General features: G+C 38.4%; 11 protein-coding genes across 11 annotated transcripts; 7 read left to right on the forward strand and 4 right to left on the reverse strand. All coding sequences in view use genetic code 12, as the record gives it.

Moving 5' to 3' along the window:
* Nucleotides 1-1478: 1478 nt before the first annotated feature.
* Nucleotides 1479-3554, reverse strand: SDS24 (Sds24p; the record flags this gene model as incomplete). The annotated part of the gene is made up of 1 exon (XM_051813660.1): nt 1479-3554. The coding sequence occupies one exon, from the start codon at nt 3552-3554 to the stop codon at nt 1479-1481; it is 2076 nt and encodes a 691-aa protein (XP_051672648.1).
* A 2414-nt stretch (nt 3555-5968) lies between these two features.
* Nucleotides 5969-7078, forward strand: CANMA_001670 (TFIIH complex serine/threonine-protein kinase subunit; the record flags this gene model as incomplete). The annotated part of the gene is made up of 1 exon (XM_051813661.1): nt 5969-7078. One exon carries the CDS (start codon nt 5969-5971, stop codon nt 7076-7078), a length of 1110 nt encoding a protein of 369 aa, XP_051672649.1.
* A 54-nt stretch (nt 7079-7132) lies between these two features.
* Nucleotides 7133-8335, reverse strand: CANMA_001671 (uncharacterized protein; the record flags this gene model as incomplete). Its single annotated transcript, XM_051813662.1, has 1 exon — nt 7133-8335. One exon carries the CDS (start codon nt 8333-8335, stop codon nt 7133-7135), a length of 1203 nt encoding a protein of 400 aa, XP_051672650.1.
* A 958-nt stretch (nt 8336-9293) lies between these two features.
* RAC1 (Rho family GTPase) lies at nt 9294-10064 on the forward strand (the record flags this gene model as incomplete). The annotated part of the gene is made up of 1 exon (XM_051813663.1): nt 9294-10064. The coding sequence occupies one exon, from the start codon at nt 9294-9296 to the stop codon at nt 10062-10064; it is 771 nt and encodes a 256-aa protein (XP_051672651.1).
* A 105-nt stretch (nt 10065-10169) lies between these two features.
* NOP6 (Nop6p) lies at nt 10170-10835 on the reverse strand (the record flags this gene model as incomplete). The annotated part of the gene is made up of 1 exon (XM_051813664.1): nt 10170-10835. One exon carries the CDS (start codon nt 10833-10835, stop codon nt 10170-10172), a length of 666 nt encoding a protein of 221 aa, XP_051672652.1.
* Nucleotides 10836-11585: 750 nt separating this feature from the next.
* On the forward strand, nt 11586-12905 carry CANMA_001674 (ENO1; the record flags this gene model as incomplete). The annotated part of the gene is made up of 1 exon (XM_051813665.1): nt 11586-12905. The coding sequence occupies one exon, from the start codon at nt 11586-11588 to the stop codon at nt 12903-12905; it is 1320 nt and encodes a 439-aa protein (XP_051672653.1).
* Nucleotides 12906-13400: 495 nt separating this feature from the next.
* Nucleotides 13401-14924, forward strand: CANMA_001675 (cytochrome P450; the record flags this gene model as incomplete). The annotated part of the gene is made up of 1 exon (XM_051813666.1): nt 13401-14924. The coding sequence occupies one exon, from the start codon at nt 13401-13403 to the stop codon at nt 14922-14924; it is 1524 nt and encodes a 507-aa protein (XP_051672654.1).
* A 353-nt stretch (nt 14925-15277) lies between these two features.
* CANMA_001676 (uncharacterized protein) lies at nt 15278-15751 on the forward strand (the record flags this gene model as incomplete). The annotated part of the gene is made up of 1 exon (XM_051813667.1): nt 15278-15751. One exon carries the CDS (start codon nt 15278-15280, stop codon nt 15749-15751), a length of 474 nt encoding a protein of 157 aa, XP_051672655.1.
* Nucleotides 15752-15834: 83 nt separating this feature from the next.
* CANMA_001677 (IPI3) lies at nt 15835-17436 on the reverse strand (the record flags this gene model as incomplete). Its single annotated transcript, XM_051813668.1, has 1 exon — nt 15835-17436. The coding sequence occupies one exon, from the start codon at nt 17434-17436 to the stop codon at nt 15835-15837; it is 1602 nt and encodes a 533-aa protein (XP_051672656.1).
* A 224-nt stretch (nt 17437-17660) lies between these two features.
* CANMA_001678 (putative oxidoreductase) lies at nt 17661-19079 on the forward strand (the record flags this gene model as incomplete). Its single annotated transcript, XM_051813670.1, has 1 exon — nt 17661-19079. One exon carries the CDS (start codon nt 17661-17663, stop codon nt 19077-19079), a length of 1419 nt encoding a protein of 472 aa, XP_051672657.1.
* A 1293-nt stretch (nt 19080-20372) lies between these two features.
* Nucleotides 20373-22949, forward strand: NPR1 (serine/threonine protein kinase; the record flags this gene model as incomplete). The annotated part of the gene is made up of 1 exon (XM_051813671.1): nt 20373-22949. One exon carries the CDS (start codon nt 20373-20375, stop codon nt 22947-22949), a length of 2577 nt encoding a protein of 858 aa, XP_051672658.1.
* Between the last annotated feature and the right edge of the window lie 275 nt (nt 22950-23224).

Below are 23224 nucleotides of genomic sequence, written 5' to 3' on the forward strand. Positions count from 1 at the left end.
TGATTTACCTGAATCGACGTGACCGATAACAACGAGATTGACGTGAGTCTTTTCTTTACCCATGATTGATTAATTTAACTTTTAGTTGTGAAGAAAAGAAGAAAAGAAGAAAAAGAAGAAGAGGAAGAGGAAAAGGAAGAGAAAATTTTTTCAAAAGGAGGTTTTTATGAATGAATTGAAAAAAAAATAAAAAAAAATTTTTCGAATTAAAATTTTGATGTCTTCGGACACGCAGTGAGAATTTCAGACATTATATCACATTTTACACAACAATAAATTCCGGTTCAGATATTAATTTATTCCTCAAGGGCTACCACAACGAGTACAGAATAGCCAAGCTGTATCACAGCAACAATCCCACCGCCTCATTTCTCTACCTAGATGAAGCATTTCCAGTCAGCCGGTAGCATACTTTTTATGATAAAGGATGTCTCTTTCAAGTTCACTTGTCGTGTGTGCTGTTCTCTTTGATGAAAAGTCACACAAAAGTGTTTTATCCTCCGACACAGAAATACTAAAAATCCGACATTTTAAAATTCTTGTAATAGCCTGGTGGCAAAAGGTGTTTACTTTTCTTTCAACAAAAAATGACTCATCTTTGACCAAACGTTATAATTGGTCTAAAGATAAGATGATCAATGAGTCATTATCTTCGATAGTGAAAAAAGGAAGCATGCGTTATTTGCATATTTGCCACCGCCGTTTGCCACCCCTTTTCTATTTTCCCAAAAGCAACACTAATCTCTCTCTCCTCCTCTTCATTTTTGTGTGTGCATAAGAAAAATTACGCATTTTGTAAATAACCACTACAAAATGAAAGTTAATGTCGGCGTTCTGTGGTAGTGTGTATGTAAAGAAAAGTATTTTCAGACATTTTTTCAAACACAACCTCACTACTGGACTCATTTGCCAACTTTTAGTCATTGAGACTTTGTCGTGTAGAGCATATCATGAAACCGTCCCAATTTAATCTGACTCATACTTGAAGCACTGTCCTTTCTTCCTCACTTGCCTCCTCTTACTCAATGAAAAAGAAATTCATAAGGAAGTGGGAGCAATTATATATAGTTAAACAATAGGATACTAGCACAAAGACCACAAACCTCATCGAAAAAATTTGTGTCTGATTAAATTTTTCTTTCCAACTCCGTCGAAGTCACCGCCCACCTACCGCCCACTGCCCAACTGGCCGCAAACCCCGCTCTACTAAATACAACGACGCAACTAAAAATCCACGTCGATCTTTTTCCTGTAATACGAAATTAACCACACTTTTCAATCTCTACGTTATCAATGACGTTCAAAAAAATGGATAATACTGTTTCTTTAAATACGGCGATAACCACCGCAATAATCGTATACGAAACTAGCTATAAATTATAAATATTTCCTCTCTGTGCATGTGCTAGGATGCGTGTAATTGTGTGTCGCGATGCTTGAGCAAAGTTATTCGTGTCGTATTGGTACTAGCGCCAGATTCATCTAGCAGTGTTTGAGCTTTTTGAAGCACCAGTACCAGCATTAGTAGGATTAGATGCCACACTACTTGAACTGGTATTCTTATTTGAACCATTCAAACCAGAAAGACCTGCCGTAGTTGAATTTGAATTGTTACCAGAGTGGGTATTATTATTTCCACTAGTGCCAGCACTGCCACTTCCACTAGTTGTGGCGTTCAAAACACCACTAATAGTATTGTCAAGACTCTCGATTGATGATCTGGTGGTTGAAGTGGAGCTTCTTCTTCTAAAGTTCCTAGCTGATTGGGGGTCAGTTCGACGACCCTTTGATGTGGCAAACACACCCAAAATATCAGTCAAGGTAACAACACCAATCAATTTTCCAGTTCCTCCGAGATAGCCTTGCTCTTGCTGTATTGAGCTTGCTGCCAAGGCTGTTCCAGGATTGGAATTGGAATACTCACCGGTAATGGCTTGACTCATTTCACGGCCTTCAACACTAGCAGCTTTGTTCAAAATGGAAGCATCAGCAGGCTGTGGGTATCCGAATGTGACACCACTATTGTTTGTTCCACTGTTTGGTGCACTTGAGCCTTGTGCCGACACACTGCTAGCTTTTCTCGAAGTATCCACAACCCACAATCTATGTGACTCGGTAGCAACTAACTTGGCAATGACTCTTCCTAATGAACTTTGGTTATTGACATGGAAAATTGGAAATTGATCTTTACCTTCTTCAATACCCTTTTGGGACAAATTGTAACTGATAAAACTCAATACTGATTTATACAACATATGGGAATTTTTCGAACTTGTCAAGTTTCGAACATCAACAATGGAAATATTACCAATTAAGGATTTAGTACGGTCAATAACAGCCAATGAAGAAACGTTTTCATGAAACATTTTGTACAAGGCATCCAAAACAGGTTGATCGTCATATATAGTGATTGGCTTACTAGAGCCAATTTTCAAATCTTGGATAGTCGAGGAAAGATAAAACTCCAACAGCGGGAACCTTCTCGCATTCTCCCACATGTATTTGATCAATCTTCTTTGCGAAAGAATACCAGTGATCTTTGATGCTTCTTCATTGGTGATGGCCACTCTGTGAACACCATTTCCCAAAGTCTCCATTACCGAAAATAAGGTGTCATTTTCAACAAACTTGATAAATGGGTTTTTAGGATGCAACTTGATGATAAATTCTACAGGAACTTCTTCTCCCTTCTTGGCTTTGTTGACAGCTTGGGTAATGATGTCATGCTTCTGTTGCAAAGTGTGGCTAGGTTCACCTATTTCCTCAACATTTAACTCAGAATAATCAACCTTATTCATGATCAATAACAAATAGGTGTTTAAATCACTATAATCAAATGTCAAGCAATTTCTCAAATCATTATGGTCATCTTTGGACACTGACACTGGAACACTAGTTAAATCATTCTTGACCAAAGTTTCAAATGCTGCTTGAACTGAATGAGAGCAATGGATACTAATCAATTTGTTTGATTGCACAACTTCAGTCAATGGTACATCACTCCAGTCTAAACCTCCAATTCCTGAGGAAGCTCCACCCGATACACTTCCATGTGGTGATGCTGAACTATGGGCGCCTCCACCATACAGAAATGGGTTTGCTGACCCAGTTGAAGTCCTAGAGCTAACAGAGGGGTTTCTTGATAAACTCAAGTGGTGGATTGCGTCATCCAGATCAACGGGTAATGGTGGCGGTGAGCTCAACAATTCAACAATGGATGGTTTACGAGATGGATGGTTGGATCCATGACCAACGCTATGACTATGTCCATGACTAATACTATGTCCATGTGACGAGTGGTGTTGGGGAAAGTTCGACGGAGCTGCAGAACCTGGACCTGATGCATTTGAGGATTGTGACGATTGCGAAGATGCAGTGTTTGTATGGTAAAGTTGCAGTTGGTGCAGCAGCTGTTGTTGATGATTAGGATGTTGCAGTTGTTGAAAATGCAATTGGGCGTGTGAAACACTTGGAGAGTGTTTTGCCGACATTTGCGAAGTGGGAACACGGGGTGAAGTGGGAGGCTGTTGCCTTGGCTGTGGTGGGTTAACCATTGTTTATTCACTAATAAAGTACTGTTTGGAAAACGTGGTTGTGGCGGTTGCGATTCTAAGGAGTGGGCGCAGTAGAAAGTGTTTATAAGGTTTTTTTTACCAGCTCAATTGTGTTCAAGTGTTGGGTGTATACTTTAAAGCAATAGATGTATTGACCAAGCCTCTGCTTCCTGGTATCTCTGTGCTGTTGTATGAGTGGGGAAAGTATAGGATATTTGAGGCTCTTTTTAAAGTTACGTGACTTTTTGCTATACTTTTGTGAAACAACCAAATTAGCGTAATACAATAGAAAGGAGTTGGAATATCAATTGAATTGAGTATGATAATGGAATGATGTGATAATATAAAATAGATCAATCTTAGTTCTTGTGATTTGATTGATTGATTAAGTATGTGATGATTGAAAGAAATTGAAAAAGTATAGGGAAATGAATTTTTTATTTTTCTGTTCTGTTGTGCTGTATTGTCTGTACTGTCTGTACTGTCTGTATTGTCTTGTACTGTATTTTAGCCTTCTTAAAGTTTTGGTTTTTTAAAAAGAAAGAGACAGAGAGAGAGAGAGGGGATATATAACCTTTTGTTTTTTTTTAATAAAATGTATTTATTACACAACGTTAAAATAAAACAGTGCTAATCAACATCAAAAGCAATATCAACATCATTTGAATTGAATTGAATTGAATTGGATTGAATTGAATCGAATTTTACATTAGAAAACACACAATCATTTACCTCAGTTTCCTCCGATTTTCTCCCCACTATTCACACACACTATCTCTCTCTCTCTCTCTCTCCCTCTCTCTCCATCTAACCGCCTAGTCTATATATACATATATATATATATATATATATATATGTATACATCTTCCATTTAATGTCTAGTTACACACACATCCTTTGGTCATTAGTACATTTATTATTACACAATTCAAGTAAGTCACTCAAACGTAGGCACAGCAAAAAAAAAATAGGAGAGTCAAAAAAAGTTCTAGAACTTATACTTTTACCAACATCATTGGATAGGCAAAGAGGGTATATAAACATACACTGCCAATCATCTTCTCAATAGAGCCGCATTTATATGTCTTGGTCAAAAGCTTCAAGTTGGTTTTATCCACTTTCCAGTTGTTGATGGACCCCAATTGACCTATTTCCTGTTTATTAAAGCTTTTCGGAGTTTTGTGCAACTTTTTGTGTTATTCCGTCTATTGTTCTTTGATATTCCACATCATACGAGTTCGTTGTTGTTGACTTTGTAGAACAACTAATTATTACATATGTTTATAATTCCCATTTCAGCATGACACATGATTCTTCTCTCTCTGAGTAAATGCAACCATAGTCATTTATATTTACTTGATAAGGCGTGGTTCGAAGTACTTGCCACAACTGGCATGATTTTGTCAAGCAAAAACAAAAAGGAAAAAGAAAAGTTTTCTTGTTGCTTTTGCATTAAAGCCAATGCAACTAAGAAAGAATTAAGCCTCGGTTGAATAAAAAGACATCCTCCCCCACTGCTATTATACTCTTGATTTTTGAATGATCTCCACTAGCCTATATGTTTTCAAGCTAAAGGTTTAGCTCCACAATAAAGACATATACAAAGACAAAGACAAAGACAAAGACAAGGGCGAAAATGGCACACAAAACAATAACTACAAATATAAAATCATCTGATTGGAAGAATATACCACAAAATACTGTTCAATGTTGCCACATGTGTTTCTTATTCTCTTTTTTCATCATAGCTCATGTAAAATGAAAGCACCCGGGTATTTCCTTTGTTAGATTATATTTCGATGTTAGTGATGCATATCCAAGAGTATTGTTACTCGCATTTTGAACAATTTTGCACCCAAATGAGAAGAAGTAAAACTATTTTAACTACTTTATGCTTTCTTCTCTCTCCGAGAATACAGATATACAAAAACATACTTCTGTCTATACATAGTACTCTTGTAAATACCTGAAACTGAGTTTCTAAGACGAAAGGAGACGATACAAACAGTTATTTCAATGACCCCAGTAGTTTAATGAAGAAATTGTTTGGATTCTAAGGTCGAAGAATGCCACTTCAGTACGGTCATAAAAGGGAAGTTATCGACATAAAAGAGTTTAAGCTTTGGTCGCTGCTAAGGTGGAGTCTGAAACATTTGTTTGTTATTCTTTGCAATTTGACATAGCACTTATACAAAACCCTATTAGTTTTTGTATTCATCCTCCTTGGGAGTTGTAGTAGCCTGTCCAGATCACTAGTACTCTTTTTCAGCATTGGTTAGAGCTCAATTCTTGCTGTGTAGTATGTAACACTATTCACCATTCAGGTAGCGCAACTATCGATGAGGCAAATTGATCGATAAAAGCTCGTACTACACGTAACTAACAAACAAGCACATCAAAACTTACACCACAAGATGGCCACACCGGCAGTAGCAAGCAAATCATCACTACCTGGTGAAACAGCATCGCACAAACCCTCAACTTCCTCATCGTCCTCGTCAACTCCGTCGCTACTGCTAGCCAATCAACTGTCCTCTACCTATACCAAGGATCGTAAAGTTGGTGAAGGTACATATGCCGTTGTTTATCTAGGCAAGCAAACATCAACTAAACGACAAATAGCAATCAAGGAGATCAAAACGGGGTTATTCAAAGATGGACTCGATATGTCGGCTATACGTGAAGTCAAGTATTTACAAGAGTTGAAACATCCCAATGTCATTGAATTAATCGATGTTTTTGCCACATCAAACAACAATTTAAATATAGTGCTAGAGTTCTTACCATGTGATTTAGAAGTATTGATCAAAGACAAGAGTATAGTTTTCAAATCGGCTGATATCAAATCATGGATGTTGATGACATTACGCGGTATACATCATTGTCACCGAAACTTCATTTTACATCGAGATTTGAAGCCCAACAACTTGTTGATTTCACCTAATGGGTTATTAAAAATTGCCGATTTTGGTCTTGCGAGAAGCTTGGGTAATCCTAATGAAGACCTAAGCTCGAATGTCGTTACGCGGTGGTATCGTGCTCCAGAACTTTTATTTGGCGCAAAGCATTATACAGAAGCCATCGACATCTGGTCAATTGGAATTATATTTGCCGAATTGATGTTGCGTATCCCTTATCTTGCAGGGAAGGACGATGTTGACCAATTGGATGTGACATTTAGAGCATATGGGACGCCAACTGAACAAATCTGGCCCAACGTATCAAGCTTACCGTTGTATAATGCCTTGCATGTTTATCCACCGCCTTCACGACAAGAGTTACGAACACGGTTCAGTGCTGCAACTGATAGGGCGTTGGATTTCTTGATTCTGTTGACACAATTGGATCCTAGTCGTAGATGCAATTCAACTCAGGCTTTATTACACGAGTATTTTACTGAAGCTCCTCGACCAACGTCGCCGGAATTGTTACCAATGAAGAAGGAGAAAAAGAGAGTACAGGATGATGGAAGTGATGTAAATAGTGGTAAAAACTCGGATGCATTGAAAAGAAGGCGAGTTTAGAGTAGATATTTTTATGGGGAAAAATAAAATGGCAAATAGTAATTGATTAAAGTTCTATTTATGATATATGTTCTTTACATAGTCGGCAATTGCCCAAGCAGCAGTCAAACCAGGACTTTCAATTCCTAATAGATTAACAAACCCAGGAAACCCCTCTTGTTCTTTGATTACAAAATCAGCAAATTTTTGCTTGCTCTCCTTGGCTGAAAGTAACTTGGGTCTCACTCCCGAATATGAGGGTGATAACGCGTTTGGGGTTATTGCCGGAAAATATAGTTTCACTGCTTCATAAGCTGGTTGTAAATTGCGTGGGTTTGGTGTGTAATCAATTTGACTAGCACTAGATACATCTAGCCATTCCAAATCAGGACCGAATCTCAATTGGCCACCTAAATCTAAAGTCAAATGAGTGCCCAATGACGATGCATTGGGGTTAGGACACGGATAGATCAATTTATCAGTGATTCGTTGGCCAATAGGAGTTTCAGGCGTATAACTAAAGTAGTTTCCCTTGGCATAGTAATAATTGTAATGATCTTGTTGAGGTAGAATCATATTGGCTATATCAGCAGCAAATAACCCGGCTGAGTTTACTATATTGTCGCTGGTAATTTCAATGGCTTCTCCATCAACGCCAAGGGTCACTGTATAATTAGAAGTGCCGGAGTTATGCACAATGTCCACCACTTTGCTATTCAACCCTACTGTACCATCATTGTTTTCAAAATTGGCTTCATGGAATGACACAAACTCATGAGCCGATATAATTCCTGAAGTGGGACTTTCAAGTATGGCTCTATTGGCTCGTATTAGTGGGTAGTCCTGCTTAGCTTTATCTAAGGGCACAAAATGTACGGGTACATCCAATTCTTTGGCATTCAGTCCCAACTTGTGCAAATATTCTTCTTCTACTTCATCTTGAGCTACGACCCATTTTCCACACTGTTGTAAATCAACAGGCAAATCACCCAGTTTCCAAGCTTGATAAATCTTGTTTTTACCAGCAATACACAATTGCGCCTTCAAACTCGATTTAGGGTAGTACAATCCGGCATGAATGACTTCACTATTACGCGATGTAGTTTCCTGACCTAGAGTGTCATGTTGTTCAACAAGGAGAACATTATTGCCGGTTTGTTGTTGAAGTTCAGAAGCAGTTGCAACGCCAACTACGCCTCCTCCAATGACAATGTGGGAGAATTCTGATAATTGAGTGACTGAGGTGTGGAATAGTCGTCTGAAAGGGAATTTGAGCATGGGGTGGCTTGTTGGTAAGTAGTCTCCTCTTTGAGGTGTTAGCGAGTGTGTCGGGAGGTAAAATGGTAAAACTTTGGTTGTCGCTTTTGGATAATTGGTTTAGTGTCATTTACATATTTGCGACAATTCTCCTAGCGTGAAACCGACTATTGCATCCTTCAGCCGTACCCACTAGGTGATAGAGTTCTCTTTGTAAATAGGTTGAATTGATAGCTCAACTGAGGTGTGAGTGAGTGAGTGAGTGAGTGAGTCTCCACATACGATGCTTTGCCAGAAATTGGAAATCAACGTTGAATATGGGTCAATCAAATTCCTGCATATGCTTAGCTATCTATAAAAACTACAACTGTAAAATATGAAATCTGGAAATCTCACTTGAGTTTGCAGAGAAAGAAGAATTTTGGACTATTTGGTCTTATGAAATCAACTGAGAACACATACAAAGAAAGACCCGTAATGAAATTTGCTGAGTGTGCTATTATTGTGGTTTGTAAATCCGCATCAATTTGAACTGAAATAGGGCAATTTAAAAGAATTGTGACACAACAAAAACAAAAAGAATAAAATTGTGACAGTTAGACATTGAAGACAAACAAATATACAAACGGAAATGTAAAAATAAAAAAAATAAAAAAAAACAAAATAAAATAAAATTCAACAGAGAAAAAAGAAAAAAAAAAATTCTATTATCAGACAAACACAGTCTTAACCAATTGATCAATCCTTTTACTAGAGACCTTGACTCAGAGTTGAAACTAAACGTATCAGACGACAAAAAAAATAGGATTTAGGCCCTCGAGTGAAGCAAGAACCAGTTATTATTGTGCATTTGATTACCCTCGTTTAGACTGCATTACAATATCTCGATAGATACAAAATTAATAATAATCACCAGATAATTATTCACTCACAAAAACTTACATCTAACCCTTCTTATCAAGCACATCAACAAGAACAAATGAGGAGCATCAAATCGGTAGTGGTAGGAGATGGAGGAGTAGGTAAAACTTGTCTATTGATATCGTACACCACCAACACATTCCCCGATGACTACATTCCAACGGTATTTGACAATTATTCAGCATCAGTGTTAATTGATGGTGAGCCCATCAAGTTGGGATTATGGGATACTGCAGGCCAATCAGAGTACGATAGGTTAAGACCATTATCTTACCCACAAACGGAGATTTTCTTATGTTGTTTTTCAGTAGTCAGCCCCGATTCTTTTCAAAATATCAAATTGAAATGGATACCAGAGATCCATCACCATTGTCCCAAGGATGTATTGGTATTGTTGATTGGAACCAAAACAGATTTGCGAGATGATCCTCATGCTTTGGATGATTTGGGTTCCAAGGGGGTAAAACCAATAACTGAAGAGCAGGGTAACAAATTGGCCAAAGATATTGGCGCCGTCAAATATTTGGAATGTTCAGCAGCTACGCAGAATGGTGTTAAAGAGATATTTGATTTTGCAATTAGAGCCGTATTAGACCCACCTGACTCGCATAGTAAAGATTATATCAGGTCAAGCAGTTTAAGCGGGTCAACCTTGAATAATAACGGGTCTGATAGAGAAGCCGCAGGTAAAGGAGGATTGCAACGTAGATTTGGAAGTTCTAGTGGAGGTAGCAGTGGCAGTGGTAGTGGTGGTGCCATCGGAGCTGGTAGTGGTGCACCAGGTAAAAGGAGGAAGGTTAAGAGGGCAAAGAAGTGTACAATATTGTAATTTTAATAGTTTTTGAAAATAGATGCACAAGGACATTTATTTGATTATAAACAACACACCAAATGTATCATGAAAGTAGAGGGGTAGCTGTGTCTTGTTGAACTCTCATTGCATCAATGCTGCTCTTGAAGGATGTACACCACTCAAGTCGCCAGTAGAAGCTTTATTACTTTTCTTCTTTTTATCCTCATCTATTCTCTTTTTCTGCCTTTCATCCTTCTTCTCATTCTTTTCTTTCAACTTCTGCTTCCTAGTTTCGGAATTCCCACCCCCACCAACCGTCAATTCAACATTAATTTTCCGATTCCTCAATTCCAGATGATGCATTCGCAAAGCTAATTCCATTTTACTTTGAATCTCTTGCGTATCATTATCAAATTCCAAAAATGCAATACCCTTATCTTGACGCACTCTTATCCTATCAGGGTTACTATTATGAAAATGAGCAATTAGTTCTGTTTGTTGGATATCATAGGGCAAGTTTCCCACAAAGAGGATAAACCGTGGTCCTTTTCCTTCGTTTACCCCTTTGCCCTTTTTGCCTCTTCTCGTTTTCCTCTTTTTCTTTGGCTGTTGATCTTCTGTTGAATCAGCATTATTAGCCGCGGATGGGTCTTTAGTGGTGGTGGTGGTGCTTGTGGTTTCTAGTTCTTCAAGTTTACGTTTTTTGGATTCCTCTTTGGACTGTTTATCAGCTTCTCTTTCCTCTTTCGATTTACGAAACTGAAGTGATTTCTTTTCCTTTTTGGATAACTTTTTGGCGTCAGACATCGTAGCTATAGTGTGTGTATGTAAATAGAGGTTTTGGTACGAGATCTCCATACTCATCTTGTGAGATGAGATTTTTTTTTAAAAAAAAATAGTTGCAATGGTTTGGCAGATCGACTAAACAACAGCACAATCTCTAGTGGGCACACTTTTCTCTATCGAGACCCGTTTTGCAGATTTGGTGGAATGGTTCAAGAGGAGGTCTAGAATTGCAATGGCATGCCATTTCAATGAAACAATCTAACCAGGTTCTGCTATAGTGGTTACTGTTTTATAAATTATAGCATAATAAGTATCTCCTACTTTGTGGCTTAGTACAATACATTGTCACAATAGACTAGATGAGATCCATCCATTAGTACCCTTGGGGTGATTCAATAACTGTGGTTGACCTAAAAAGACAAAATGAACTGATGATTCACAGTCAATCCACAGGAAGTTCTAAAAATTTAGCCACTGTGCATTTGGAAGCTCCGTGCTCCCACCTAATTTCCGGCGCAAAGTTACACATTACATGAAGGGATTGACTTGAATACACGACAATTGCTCTCAAGAGCCACTGTTTCTAAATTAAAAATAGGAGGATATGAAATATGGTTAACTGAACTCCGGGTGGATCCGTTAAAGCAACCTTACGGGAAACAACGGTGAAAGCTCAAACGAGGAATATATATAAACACACAATCCCTATCCATGCTTCGCTATATTGCAAAGTTGCCTCAATAGACAATAGCTTAATTCACAATTACAGTCATGTCCATCAATAAAATCCACTCCAGATACGTTTACGACTCTAGAGGTAACCCAACTGTTGAAGTTGACTTGTTCACCGAAAAGGGTTCATTTAGAGCAATTGTTCCATCTGGTGCTTCTACTGGTGTTCACGAAGCAGTTGAATTGAGAGACGGTGACAAATCTAAATGGTTAGGCAAAGGTGTTTTGAAAGCTGTTGCCAACGTCAATGATGTCATTACACCAGCTTTAATTAAAGCAAACATCAAGGTCACTGACCAAGCCAAGATCGACCAGTTCTTGATTGATTTGGATGGTACTCCAAACAAGTCAAAATTGGGTGCCAATGCCATTTTGGGTGTCTCCTTGGCTGCATCGAGAGCAGGAGCCGCGGAAAAGAATGTCCCATTGTATAAACACATTGCTGATCTTTCCAAAACCAAGCAAGATAAGTTTGTGTTGCCCGTACCATTTCAAAATGTTTTGAATGGAGGTGCTCATGCCGGTGGTGATTTGGCATTGCAAGAGTTCATGATTGCTCCAACTGGTGCCAAGACTTACAGTGAAGGATTGAGAATAAACACCGAGGTTTATCACCACTTGAAAACATTGGCACAGAAAAAGTATGGTAAATCCGCTGGTAATGTTGGTGATGAAGGTGGTGTTGCCCCTGATGTGCGTACTGCCAAAGAGGCATTAGATTTAATTGTGGCTGCTATTGAAATTGCTGGTCATAAAGACAAGGTGCACATTGCCGTTGATGCTGCTTCGTCAGAATTTTTCAGACATGGCAAGTATGATTTGGATTTCAAGAATCCAAACACAGACGAAACCAAGTGGTTGACAGTTCCTCAATTGTCCGAATTCTATCTCGACTTGTTGAAGAATTACCCCATAGTGTTGCTTGAAGATCCATTTGCTGAAGATGATTGGGAAGCATGGAGTCATTTCTTTCCCAAGGTTGGTGGCAAAGTAGAAATAGTAGCTGATGATTTAACCGTAACCAATCCAATTAGAATCAAACGAGCAATTGAAAACAAAGCTGCAGATGGATTATTATTAAAAGTGAATCAAATAGGTACATTAACCGAAGCTATTGAAGCTGCCAAAGATGCATTTGCTGCTGGTTGGGGTGTATTTGTGTCGCACAGATCAGGTGAGACTGAAGACACGTTTATTGCTGATTTGGTCGTTGGTCTTAGAACCGGCCATATCAAGTCTGGTGCACCAGCCAGATCTGAGAGATTGGCCAAGTACAATCAACTTTTGAGAATCGAAGAGGAATTAGGAGATAAGGCAATTTATGCTGGTGAGCACTTTCGTACTGCTCATAATTTGTAAAGTCTGTGATTAAGTAGGGAATAAATGTGGGAATCGGATAATAGTGGATCCAATTGAGAAACTATCCGCAAATTGAAAAACTGTAAAACGTGTGTAAACAAAAATAGAAAAGGAACTCTCTTTGCTTGATGTGGCTAGAAGGGATAAGCGATTAGGTAATGAAACCGAGTTATCTTTGTAAAATGCGGAGTTAAACAATGCTCCTTCTCTATTATTGTCATTGCTGCTTTGAAAATGAGGAGAAAGTTAGGACAACACAACACATGACAAGTACATTTTCTGGCAACCCTTTGACTTGAGAACGTTTGATAATGATGTATACCATAAAAGGAGTTATCTTCCATCATATGCAATTACTAAAGATTTGCAAACTGATAACTTTTATGAAACAACAATTGATTTAAAAAGAAGTAATATTGTCCCAATTCTTGCTATTATAGGCAATACTCGTTAACTTTTACAAAATATTCAAGCACACTAGCCATTTTATCAACTATGAATTACATTCTTTATTTGGTTTTGTTTACGGCTTTCATCATTTACAAAGTGATTGACCATGTACACTATACCAGAAGGGCCAAAAAATACGGATGCAAGCCAGCCAAACAAGTTCCTTATAGAATCCCATTTGGAGGATTTGGATTAGAGTTTTTGTTGTATCTCAAAAATAAACATGATCATGGGTTAGCCCACGAAGGCTTAGATGATATATTCCGCAAGTTGAACACAACAACAATTGCCACTACTGTTGGTATCGAATACAATGTTTTCACGGCTGAGCCAGAAAATATTCGACATATGGTTTCATCGGCTCATACATCGGAGTTTGGCCTTGGGGTGAGATTAGAAGTATTTTCTTTATTATTAGGCGATGGGGTATTTTCGAGTGAAGGTACAAGTTGGAAACATTCCCGGATGATGCTTAGACCATTCTTTGCCAGAGAAAATATCAAACAAATTCAATCAATGGAACCATTTGTTCAAAGTATAATCAAGGCAATTAAAAAGGCTCCTAATATGAAAATTGATATGCAAGACATTTTCCAACATTTCACCTTGGACTATTCTACATTTTTCTTGCTTGGTGAGAGTTGCGATTGTTTGAAATCGTATCTTGGTGAGCCAACAAATGGTTCAATTACAAGTGAATCTAAAGCCAAATTTGCTGAATCTTTTGACAAGGGGGCCGATTATTTATTGTGGAAACTAATGGCGGGGAAGTTCCATCCCTTTTATCAGCCAAGGCAATTGTACATTTATATCAAGTATCAACATGATTTGGTTGATTATTATGTACAAAAAGCATTGAATATGAGTGAACAGGATTTGAAAAATTCATCGAACGACGGTACTACATTCATATACGACCTTGCTCAACAAACAAAAGACCCCAAAGTGCTTCGTGATGAAATATTGAGTATCATTGTTGCTGGAAGAAGTACAACTAGTGCGTTGATGACTTTCTTGTTTCTTGAATTGGGCCGTCATTCAGATGTGTTTGTCAGATTGAGAGATATAGTCAGAACGCAATTCCCTGATGTTGAATCAATCACCTTTGAGTCCATACAGCAGTGTGAGTATTTACGGTGGTGTATAAATGAGACGTTGAGATTTCGTCCACCTGTACCATACAATTCTAGGACTGCAATACATGACACCGTTTTACCTAGAGGCGGAGGAGACGATAACGAGTCGCCCATGTTTGTTAGAAAGGGAACCAAGATTATCCATCCATTGTGGTCTGTCCATAGGTTGGAGAAATATTTTGGTAAAGATACCCATAGCTTTAATCCGGACAGATGGAGTAGCTTGCCTGTAAGTGGAGGCTTGGCATTTATGCCCTTTGGTACTGGACCTCGTAATTGTTTAGGGCAACAGTTGGCACTACTCGAGACTAGCTATGTTGCAATTCGGTTGTTACAGACTTTTGATTCGATCAAGCTGGATTTAGCTAATGTGCGGACGAAGTCAACCGTGACTATGGTGTCAATGGACGGATGCAAGGTGACTTTTGGCTGATGTAATAGCTGAACCGAGTTGCTTATTTATTGAGTGTAAGGTTTTTATTTTCTTTTTTATTGATTTAGAGATGTGTTAATGGGAATTTTTATTTATGATAGTACTTGTACATCTGTGGTCTCTTGTTGAGGGCTTCAAATACCCGGCTGAGTTATAGATGTCGTAGCATGGAATGATATCATGGGGAACCTTGCCTAGAAATAATAATAATAGTAAAAAATATCTCCGACTTTGTTACTCTGTACCCCTCCCTTATCGCCGAGGATGACTAAAAAGAAAATATAAACATCAGCGAGACCTAAAATTAGGGATTTATACAGACCATCTATTTTCAACAAATTCATGACATCGATATGTCAGCTACGACTACAACTATGCCTCAGATGCACCATAAACAGCAACATCAACAACAACAGCAACAAGAGCAAAAGCAGCAGCAGCAGGAGCGGCACCGCGCTCGCTCACCATGGCCTATAAGTACGAGTTCAAGATCCTCATCTCCATCTCCACATACACAAAACCATAATAACAACAATCATCATCATCATTACATGGCACAAATCGCCATCGATCACGCCTCAGATCACTCTGCTCAAAGCAGCAACGAAGGTGATGACAATATCATAGCAACTTCAAGTCCACGTGGTCGAGAACAGAGCGAAGGAGTAGAGGATGAGGTGGAGGTGGAGGAAGAAGTAAGAGGAAGGAGTAGACTGAGGGAAGACAAGATGGATTTAACCGATGATAGTATTGATGGTATAAGCTTAATGGGATTCAAAACGGGGTCCAAACATAATAGTCCGGTAAAAATGAAGAAAGTGAGATAGAGTTGAAATTTGTTCATTTTTACAACGTTTTGTTTAGAAATAAATGTATTTTTATTATTCTAATTTGTATTGAGGCTGAGATTTCACGAGCTTGTTTTATCGTCAAGAAGTTTTGCATGTTCTTTGAGGAGTTCCTCGTATTTAGTTCGCAAATCGGTATATGCTTCCGAAACCTTTTTTAATTTCAATTCTGAATTTGTATTAGTATCGGATGTTTTGTGGTGACTTGTGTCCATGTTGTTGTTGCTGCTGGTCTTGTTGCCAATTGTTTTCACGGTTGAGTCTATATCTGACAAGTTTTTGAATTGCAATTCTTCAATTCGTTTTCTTTCCAACCAAGAGCTGAAATCACCACAGCTGCTTTCGTCGTCATCGTTGTCATTATCCACTGGGGTTTGTTCAGGTATGTCCATAAACAAAGTGTGTTCGACTGGATCGCTGCTGGCCAATACACGCTTCAAAGTGGGGATCATTCGGTGCTTCTTATCTGACCTTGTGGTGTTATCACCTCTTATATCTAACGATTTAGACAGTATTGTTTGCAAATAGATATAAGCGATGGGAAAATTCAAACTAGGGAAACTTTTAATTGTTTGTTTGGTTACTATATCGGAAACATAGACTTGTCCCTGTGAATCACCCGAAACTAAACTAGTTCCATCCATTGATATGCATATTTGCAAAACTGATGACGATGAATCTTGATGCTGGACAAATGTAGTAGCCAAGTTGGGGTCTTGTGGATCAATAGTTATAATTTTATTCATTCCGCCAACACCTTCAAGTACTGAAGTGTGCGCATTATATTTGTACAAGGGAATCATTTTAATTTGTCCATTGGATAACCCAACGTAGAGTGCTCTGTTTGCTGGGTCCCGGGCCAAGCATTCAACCGAATGAGGCAAGATAAATGTAGTCAATTGCGTCTTGGTCATTAAATCGAATATCCTTACTGTGCCATCCTTAGAACTAGTGTATATTTTTAAATCATTAATGACGCCAGTAGGATTTAAATGAAGATCAGTAATTGGTAATGTGTTTTCCGATATAGCCCAATACGGTTTAATTGATCGTAAATGATCTTGGCCATTCTCGTCTCCTCTATTACTATTAGCACCACCATAAATGGATATCAACTCTGACAAGTTCCAAACAAGACATCTTGCATCTTCACCACCAGTAACTAAAAAGGTTTTACAACTGCTTGACTTAATAACTGAGATTCCTTGATAATGAGCCTCTTTCACACAAAGTAAATCACCCGATGATAATTCCCAGATGTACAATTTACCTGACTTCGATCCACCACAAAGCAACCACGGCACTCTAAAACCTGGTTTCTCATGAAGAGGAGTCATTTCATCGACATCATCCTTACTATTGAATCTAGGATGGTGAATAATATGTAAAGTAGTCAATGCTTCAGGTACGGGTATTCGTTGATCTATACTCTCTTTACCGTACGAGTAAACATTAATCAATGCCCTTTTTGCGTCACAGGTAAAGATTCGCTCTCCCGGACCTATTCCAGTGACGCATGTACCATAAAGAGGTGACGATGCATGCCTGTATGATTGATATTGTTTGGAAGAATGAATTGACGACGTATAGGCAAATGACTCAGCTGCTGTCTTTTTCGAATCAGTCTGGTCTCCTTGTGAGATGTAGAATAGTACTTCATCCATGGTTGATACTGTGTGTAGACGTGAATGTTGTTGTGATAATGAGACGCTGTTTAGTGTGAAAAAAGTAAATTTTCTGTCGCGATGCCTTTTTCCCTGCGACTGATGCGTCTCGTTTGTCTTCTCTCTCTGCCTATTTTTTTTTTCGAACTTCACCCCCAAAGGTTTTTTATTGCAACTTATTCAACAACAGTATATAGTCCAACGCACACACACACACACACATCATGCCCGTTGACTTTTTAACAAGTGTTGCATTCGATGGTCCAGAAGTAATACCATACTGGGAACAGATAAAACAATATGGCCCCACAGTAATACCCATTCTTGCTAGTATCGCCCTAGGCAAATACTACTTTCGCGGTGCCACCAATACTTGGGAACGTGATATGCACGGGAAAGTGTTTATGATAACTGGTGGTACTTCAGGAATTGGTGCAGCATTGGCATACGAACTTGCCAATAAAGGTGCCCAACTAATACTTTTAACAAGAAGGACAAATGATTTATGGGTGGCGGAGTATATTGAAGATTTACGTGATCGTACCAATAATCCATTAATTTATGCTGAACAGTGTGATTTGAATTCACTTTATTCAGTGCGTAAATTTGTCACGAGTTGGTTGGATAATGCTACTCCAAGACGATTGGACGGTGTTATTTGTTGTGCTGCTGAATCGACCCCAAGGAATATCCCTCGTCAAATTACCGTGGATGGAGTTGAAAAACAAATGGGGATCAATTATTTGAGCCATTTCCATTTATTGACTTTATTAGAACCAAGTTTGAAACTGCAGCCTCCTGACAGAGATGTACGAGTGTTGATTGCCACTTGTTCATCACAAAATTTAGGTGAAGTTGATTTACAAGATTTGTTATGGGAAAATAAACAATATCCTACTAGTCAACCTTGGAAAGTTTATGGAACGTCAAAATTGTTGCTTGGTATATTTGCTAAACATTATCAAAAGCAGTTGATGCAATATGAACGTAAAGATAAAGCACCGTGTAACATTCGTATTAATTTGGTCAATCCGGGGTTAGTGAGAACTCCCTCAACGAGAAGATTCATTTCAATGGGGACATTATGGGGGTTGATTCTTTATTTAATTACATTTCCTGTATGGTGGTTAGTATTGAAGAGTGTTTTTCAAGGAGCACAAACATTTTATTTTGGATTGTATGCTCCTTTGTTGATGCAAACGGAAGGTGGTTGTTTGTTACAAGAGTGTAAGATTATGACTAAAGTAAGAAAAGAAATGGATGATGAAGAATTACAGGAAAAAGTGTTTCACAATACTACTGAATTAATTAAGAAATTGGAGATACAATCAGCAATTGAACGTAAAAAGAATAAAACAAAGGAAGAAATTGAACAAGAACGGGAAGCAGAATTGAAAAGAAAAAGAGATATCAATGTTCAGCCAAAGACTGCTGATGAATTAAACCACAAGTTGAATACGTTGCGAAGTCAAATTGGAATGGGTGGCGGATCATCATCATCCATGACCAATAGTGGGAATGAGTTGCCTTTGTTTCCTGATGAATCTGATTTAAAAAATTTAAATAATGGTAACAACAATCTGAAACAAGTGACGAATAAAAAGTCACTGAAAAAGAAGGGCAAGGGTCAAGGCAAGAAGTAGGTAGGTATAGTAAAGGAGTATTTTATTGAATAGATTTACCTCTATTATTGCTACGCATAATGATTGACTGATGTGTAGAGGGTGAATTCTTTAGCAAAACAATTACCTGCGAAAGCATTTCCTAGCAGCTGACAAGGCAACTGATGTTGTCTCCCCTCACACATTAACATTCAACAATTTACAAGCTTTTCTTTATAATAAATTCGGAACTGTCTAACCGATTTTTCTTTTTTCTTCTTTCTTTTTTTCTTTTTCCTCGTCATGAAATGCAGTTTCCCCTGTTGGGCCCATTTCATGAACCTATTCCATTAAGTAGAGGATGGGATTTTTCTTTGTTGAAGTAGTGGGTGGTGGGTAGTGTGCCCTGGTTCAATGTGTTATAGTGTCTGTTACATGGTGTGTATTCATATCTCCGGTAAAGGTCCAGTCTCTTATTGTATTGTTTGTGTAACTTCTCTCTTTTTCTGTTTCTATTATTATCATCAACAAATCAAATGATGAATCATTATCTTTTCTTTGTCTTCTCTTCATATTAATCCATTATTAGTATACTACTATTAAATTAGTCCACCATACCTGATATTGTCTGTATGTTTGTGTGTACTATTTGTTTTACACTTCCGAATTTTGCTTTCTTTTTCTTTCTTTGGGTATGTAGCTTAGCAAATCGTACATAGTTTATTTTTATAACCGATATGTCTACGACTTGGTCTTTCGTTCTTTGAGAAACCAACCCATCCAATTAGGTTGTCAGTAAATATAGGAAGGAGAACTGTCTGTCTATATATGTACAGTAGTAGCCGGTATAATCAGTATAAATACTGCTGCCTAGAAGTAAACCTCGAAGATGCCGTTTGCCGCTTTATGTTGGTACTTTGCCTCTATTAATGATCTCCTATCCTATTCTCCCCTCTCTCTAGCGCCAAATTATTTTGTGGCGCTAAAAAAGAAAGTGCCTTTTCCACCCTAGTTTTCAGACAATATTTATTCGTAGTGGAGGGGGGACAACGTAACGTATACTTAAGAAGCCAATTGTAGTTGGTGCAGTATCTCTGAGAAAGGGAACTCATTCATTGAAAGCAGAGGCATATTGAAAAGGAAGATAGATTTTTATCAATCAATCAATTAAATCAATCAACAGTCAATTAATCAATTTAAACAATCAATTTAAAATTTATTCTCTCAACAAAAATTAACTCGAAAAAAAAGCACCGACACTGCTACTACATCTTACTACAAACTATTATATCAAGACAAGCATACTCATTTGATACTATTCAGTAGACTACCGCTATGGCCCAACCACAAACAGAGCAACTGGATACTCCACTCCAGAAGCCAATGTCTTCGTTGACTAAACTTTTAAATGAATCATCTACTTCCATACCACAGCAACAACAGCAGCCAACTGATACACCAGCAAAAACTACCAACAATAATGGACACCAGCTGAGCAGTAATGGGAATGGCACCTCTTCGGAGCTTAACTTCAACAAGAAACCCATACCTCAGCCAATTACAACTTCCGGGTTGACCGTTGAGCCACAAGTTATTAATGGCTTTGATCCTTCACCAGGAACAAAATTTCCCAACCAACTGTCCTCGTCATCATTTACACCTACATCCCCGTTTACAAGACAGCTGGCAAACTCATTTTCCAATAATTTAGTTCCAAATCCGCCTAGAAATACATCTAGTCCAAGGTACTTAAGAAACAACTCCATTAGCCATTCATCGTTCAGCACAGGTGGTGGCGGTGGGTCTGGTGTTGCCGGATTAGGCGGAGCCGAAAGTTTATCATCGTCAATACCCTACTGTGCCCCAGGAGGTAGATCAAATAATGCATCGACATTAGCATCAGCAAATGGAGCCAATCCTTCGTCATCTTTACATCGCGAGACATTCTTGGGCGATGACGCAAGTTCAACTTCATCAAGTACATCAAATTCACATATACCTAACTTGCCCAATGGTCAATTTATTAATTCTATACATATTCAATCACCTCAAGTGAACTCATCCAGTATTGATTCTCGATTCGTTATTTCAAAGCAAAGGGTTGCCCAAGCACAAGCGGCTCAGCAACAAGCTCAAGGGGGCAGTGTTTCGCAACGTTCTGGATCACAGTCTGGGTTGTCGTCTTTTTTCTCATCAAAGAGCAAACCAACAAAAAGGGATTCTTCTACTGATTTAGGATCTTTTTACAATAATGCGTCATCGTCATTTCAGGATAACAATGAGATAGCTGGATCTCCTTCAAGTTTTTCATCTTCAGAATCAGTGTTGTCAACGCCAAACTTCAATGGTAATCCGCCAACAAGACATAATTCCATGTCAAACTTGAAGAGATTTTTCAAAAAATCAACGCCGACTTCACAACCATCACCAGCAACATCGAATTTATCGTCATCCTTGCGGTCAGGTGGTGGTATAAATATACCGTCAGCAAATGCTGTCAATATACCATCATCGACGGCAAATAATTCATCTTACCCAAACAATTCTTCATTTACGACCACTCCTTCCAACGCATCATTCACAAACTCACCAGGAGCGTCGTCACTTTCCATCAGTCGGTCATCGACTTTGCAAAATAAAATCAGGTATCAAGAACGCCGCCAATCAGTACTGCAGGTTATCAACCCCGTACAGCAATTGCCATTTTCTAAACGATACGGTAAATGGGTCGAAAGCTTGGGTGCAGGTGCTGGTGGATCTGTGAAATTGGTCAAGCGATTAAGTGATAATAAAACATTTGCCGTCAAGGAGTTCAGAGCCAAATACCAAAGCGAAAGTAAACGAGATTATGCCAAGAAAATCACTGGCGAATATTGTATTGGGTCGACTTTGAAGCATCCAAATATCATAGAAACTATTGAGATTTGTTATGAAAATGAACGGATTTTACAAGTTATGGAGTATTGTGATTATGATTTATTTGCTATTGTTATGTCAAACAAAATGTCACGTGAAGAAATCAATTGTTGTTTTAAACAAGTATTATCTGGTGTTCATTACTTGCATTCAATCGGGTTAGCCCATCGTGATTTGAAACTTGATAATTGTGTAATCGATGCAAGAGGTATTGTCAAAATTATTGATTTCGGATCAGCAGTGGTGTTTTCATATCCGTTCTCCAAAACTTTAATTGAGGCGCAAGGGATCGTTGGTTCAGATCCATACTTGGCTCCAGAAGTTTGTGTATTTAACAAATATGATCCTCGACCAGTAGATGTGTGGTCGGTGGCTATGATTTTTTGTTGTATGATGTTGAAGAAGTTTCCTTGGAAGGTGCCCAAGTTGTCCGATTCAAGTTTTAAATTATTTGCCACTCGTGGTGAATACGTGCCCATCTCCGAGACGTTGAAGCGGACTCCACAAGATGTACAAAACATCACTAGTGGTGGGTCTTCTGGAGCGCTTAGCAATTTGGGAGATATTAGTGAAGCTTTGGAGGAAGACATATCCAATATGCAAGTGCCGAAGCAAGGAAGTGGACAGCAGCAAACACAACAAAAGCAGCAACAGCAGCAACAGCAAAACGTAAAGGGTGCTGCGCCCTCTTCTTCCAATAGCAATGCAAAAGATCATACATCTAGTGAAACTGGTGCTGATAGGTTACTTCTAGCCCTACCGGAAGATTGTCGCCGGTTGATTGGCCGTATGGTTGAATTAGCACCAGCATGTAGAATAACCATGGACGAGGTATTTGAAGATGAATGGTTGAAATCAGTGAATATGTGTTCAGTGGAAGAAACTGAACCTGGAAGTAATGTTTATGAAGTTATCAAATGTGATGATCATGAGCATACACAAGTTGATCAATCAAAAGCACATATTGCTGCATTTGAAAAGAACAAGAAGAAGTGATTATTGGTAGAATATAGAAACAATGATGTCAGTTTGTGTAGATTTGTGAAACCGTGTAATAATGAGATTGGATTGTTTAAAGGTGTGGTTGTAGAATTGTAAAAATTTGAGGGAAGCAGTATTCGTGCTTTACATTTCTGTGGGTGACGATTGGTTGAGACTAATTCCCACTCCCGTACTCCACGCATCAAATGCCTACAACAATACTCTAATAAACCAAAACATCTCTTATTTACAAGATATACACACCCATATAAACTCAAAACTCCTCTTTC

This window comes from Candida margitis (assembly GCF_024628925.1).
Source record: "Candida margitis strain CBS 14175 chromosome Unknown scaffold24, whole genome shotgun sequence".
Lineage (NCBI taxonomy): Eukaryota > Fungi > Ascomycota > Pichiomycetes > Serinales > Debaryomycetaceae > Lodderomyces > Lodderomyces margitis.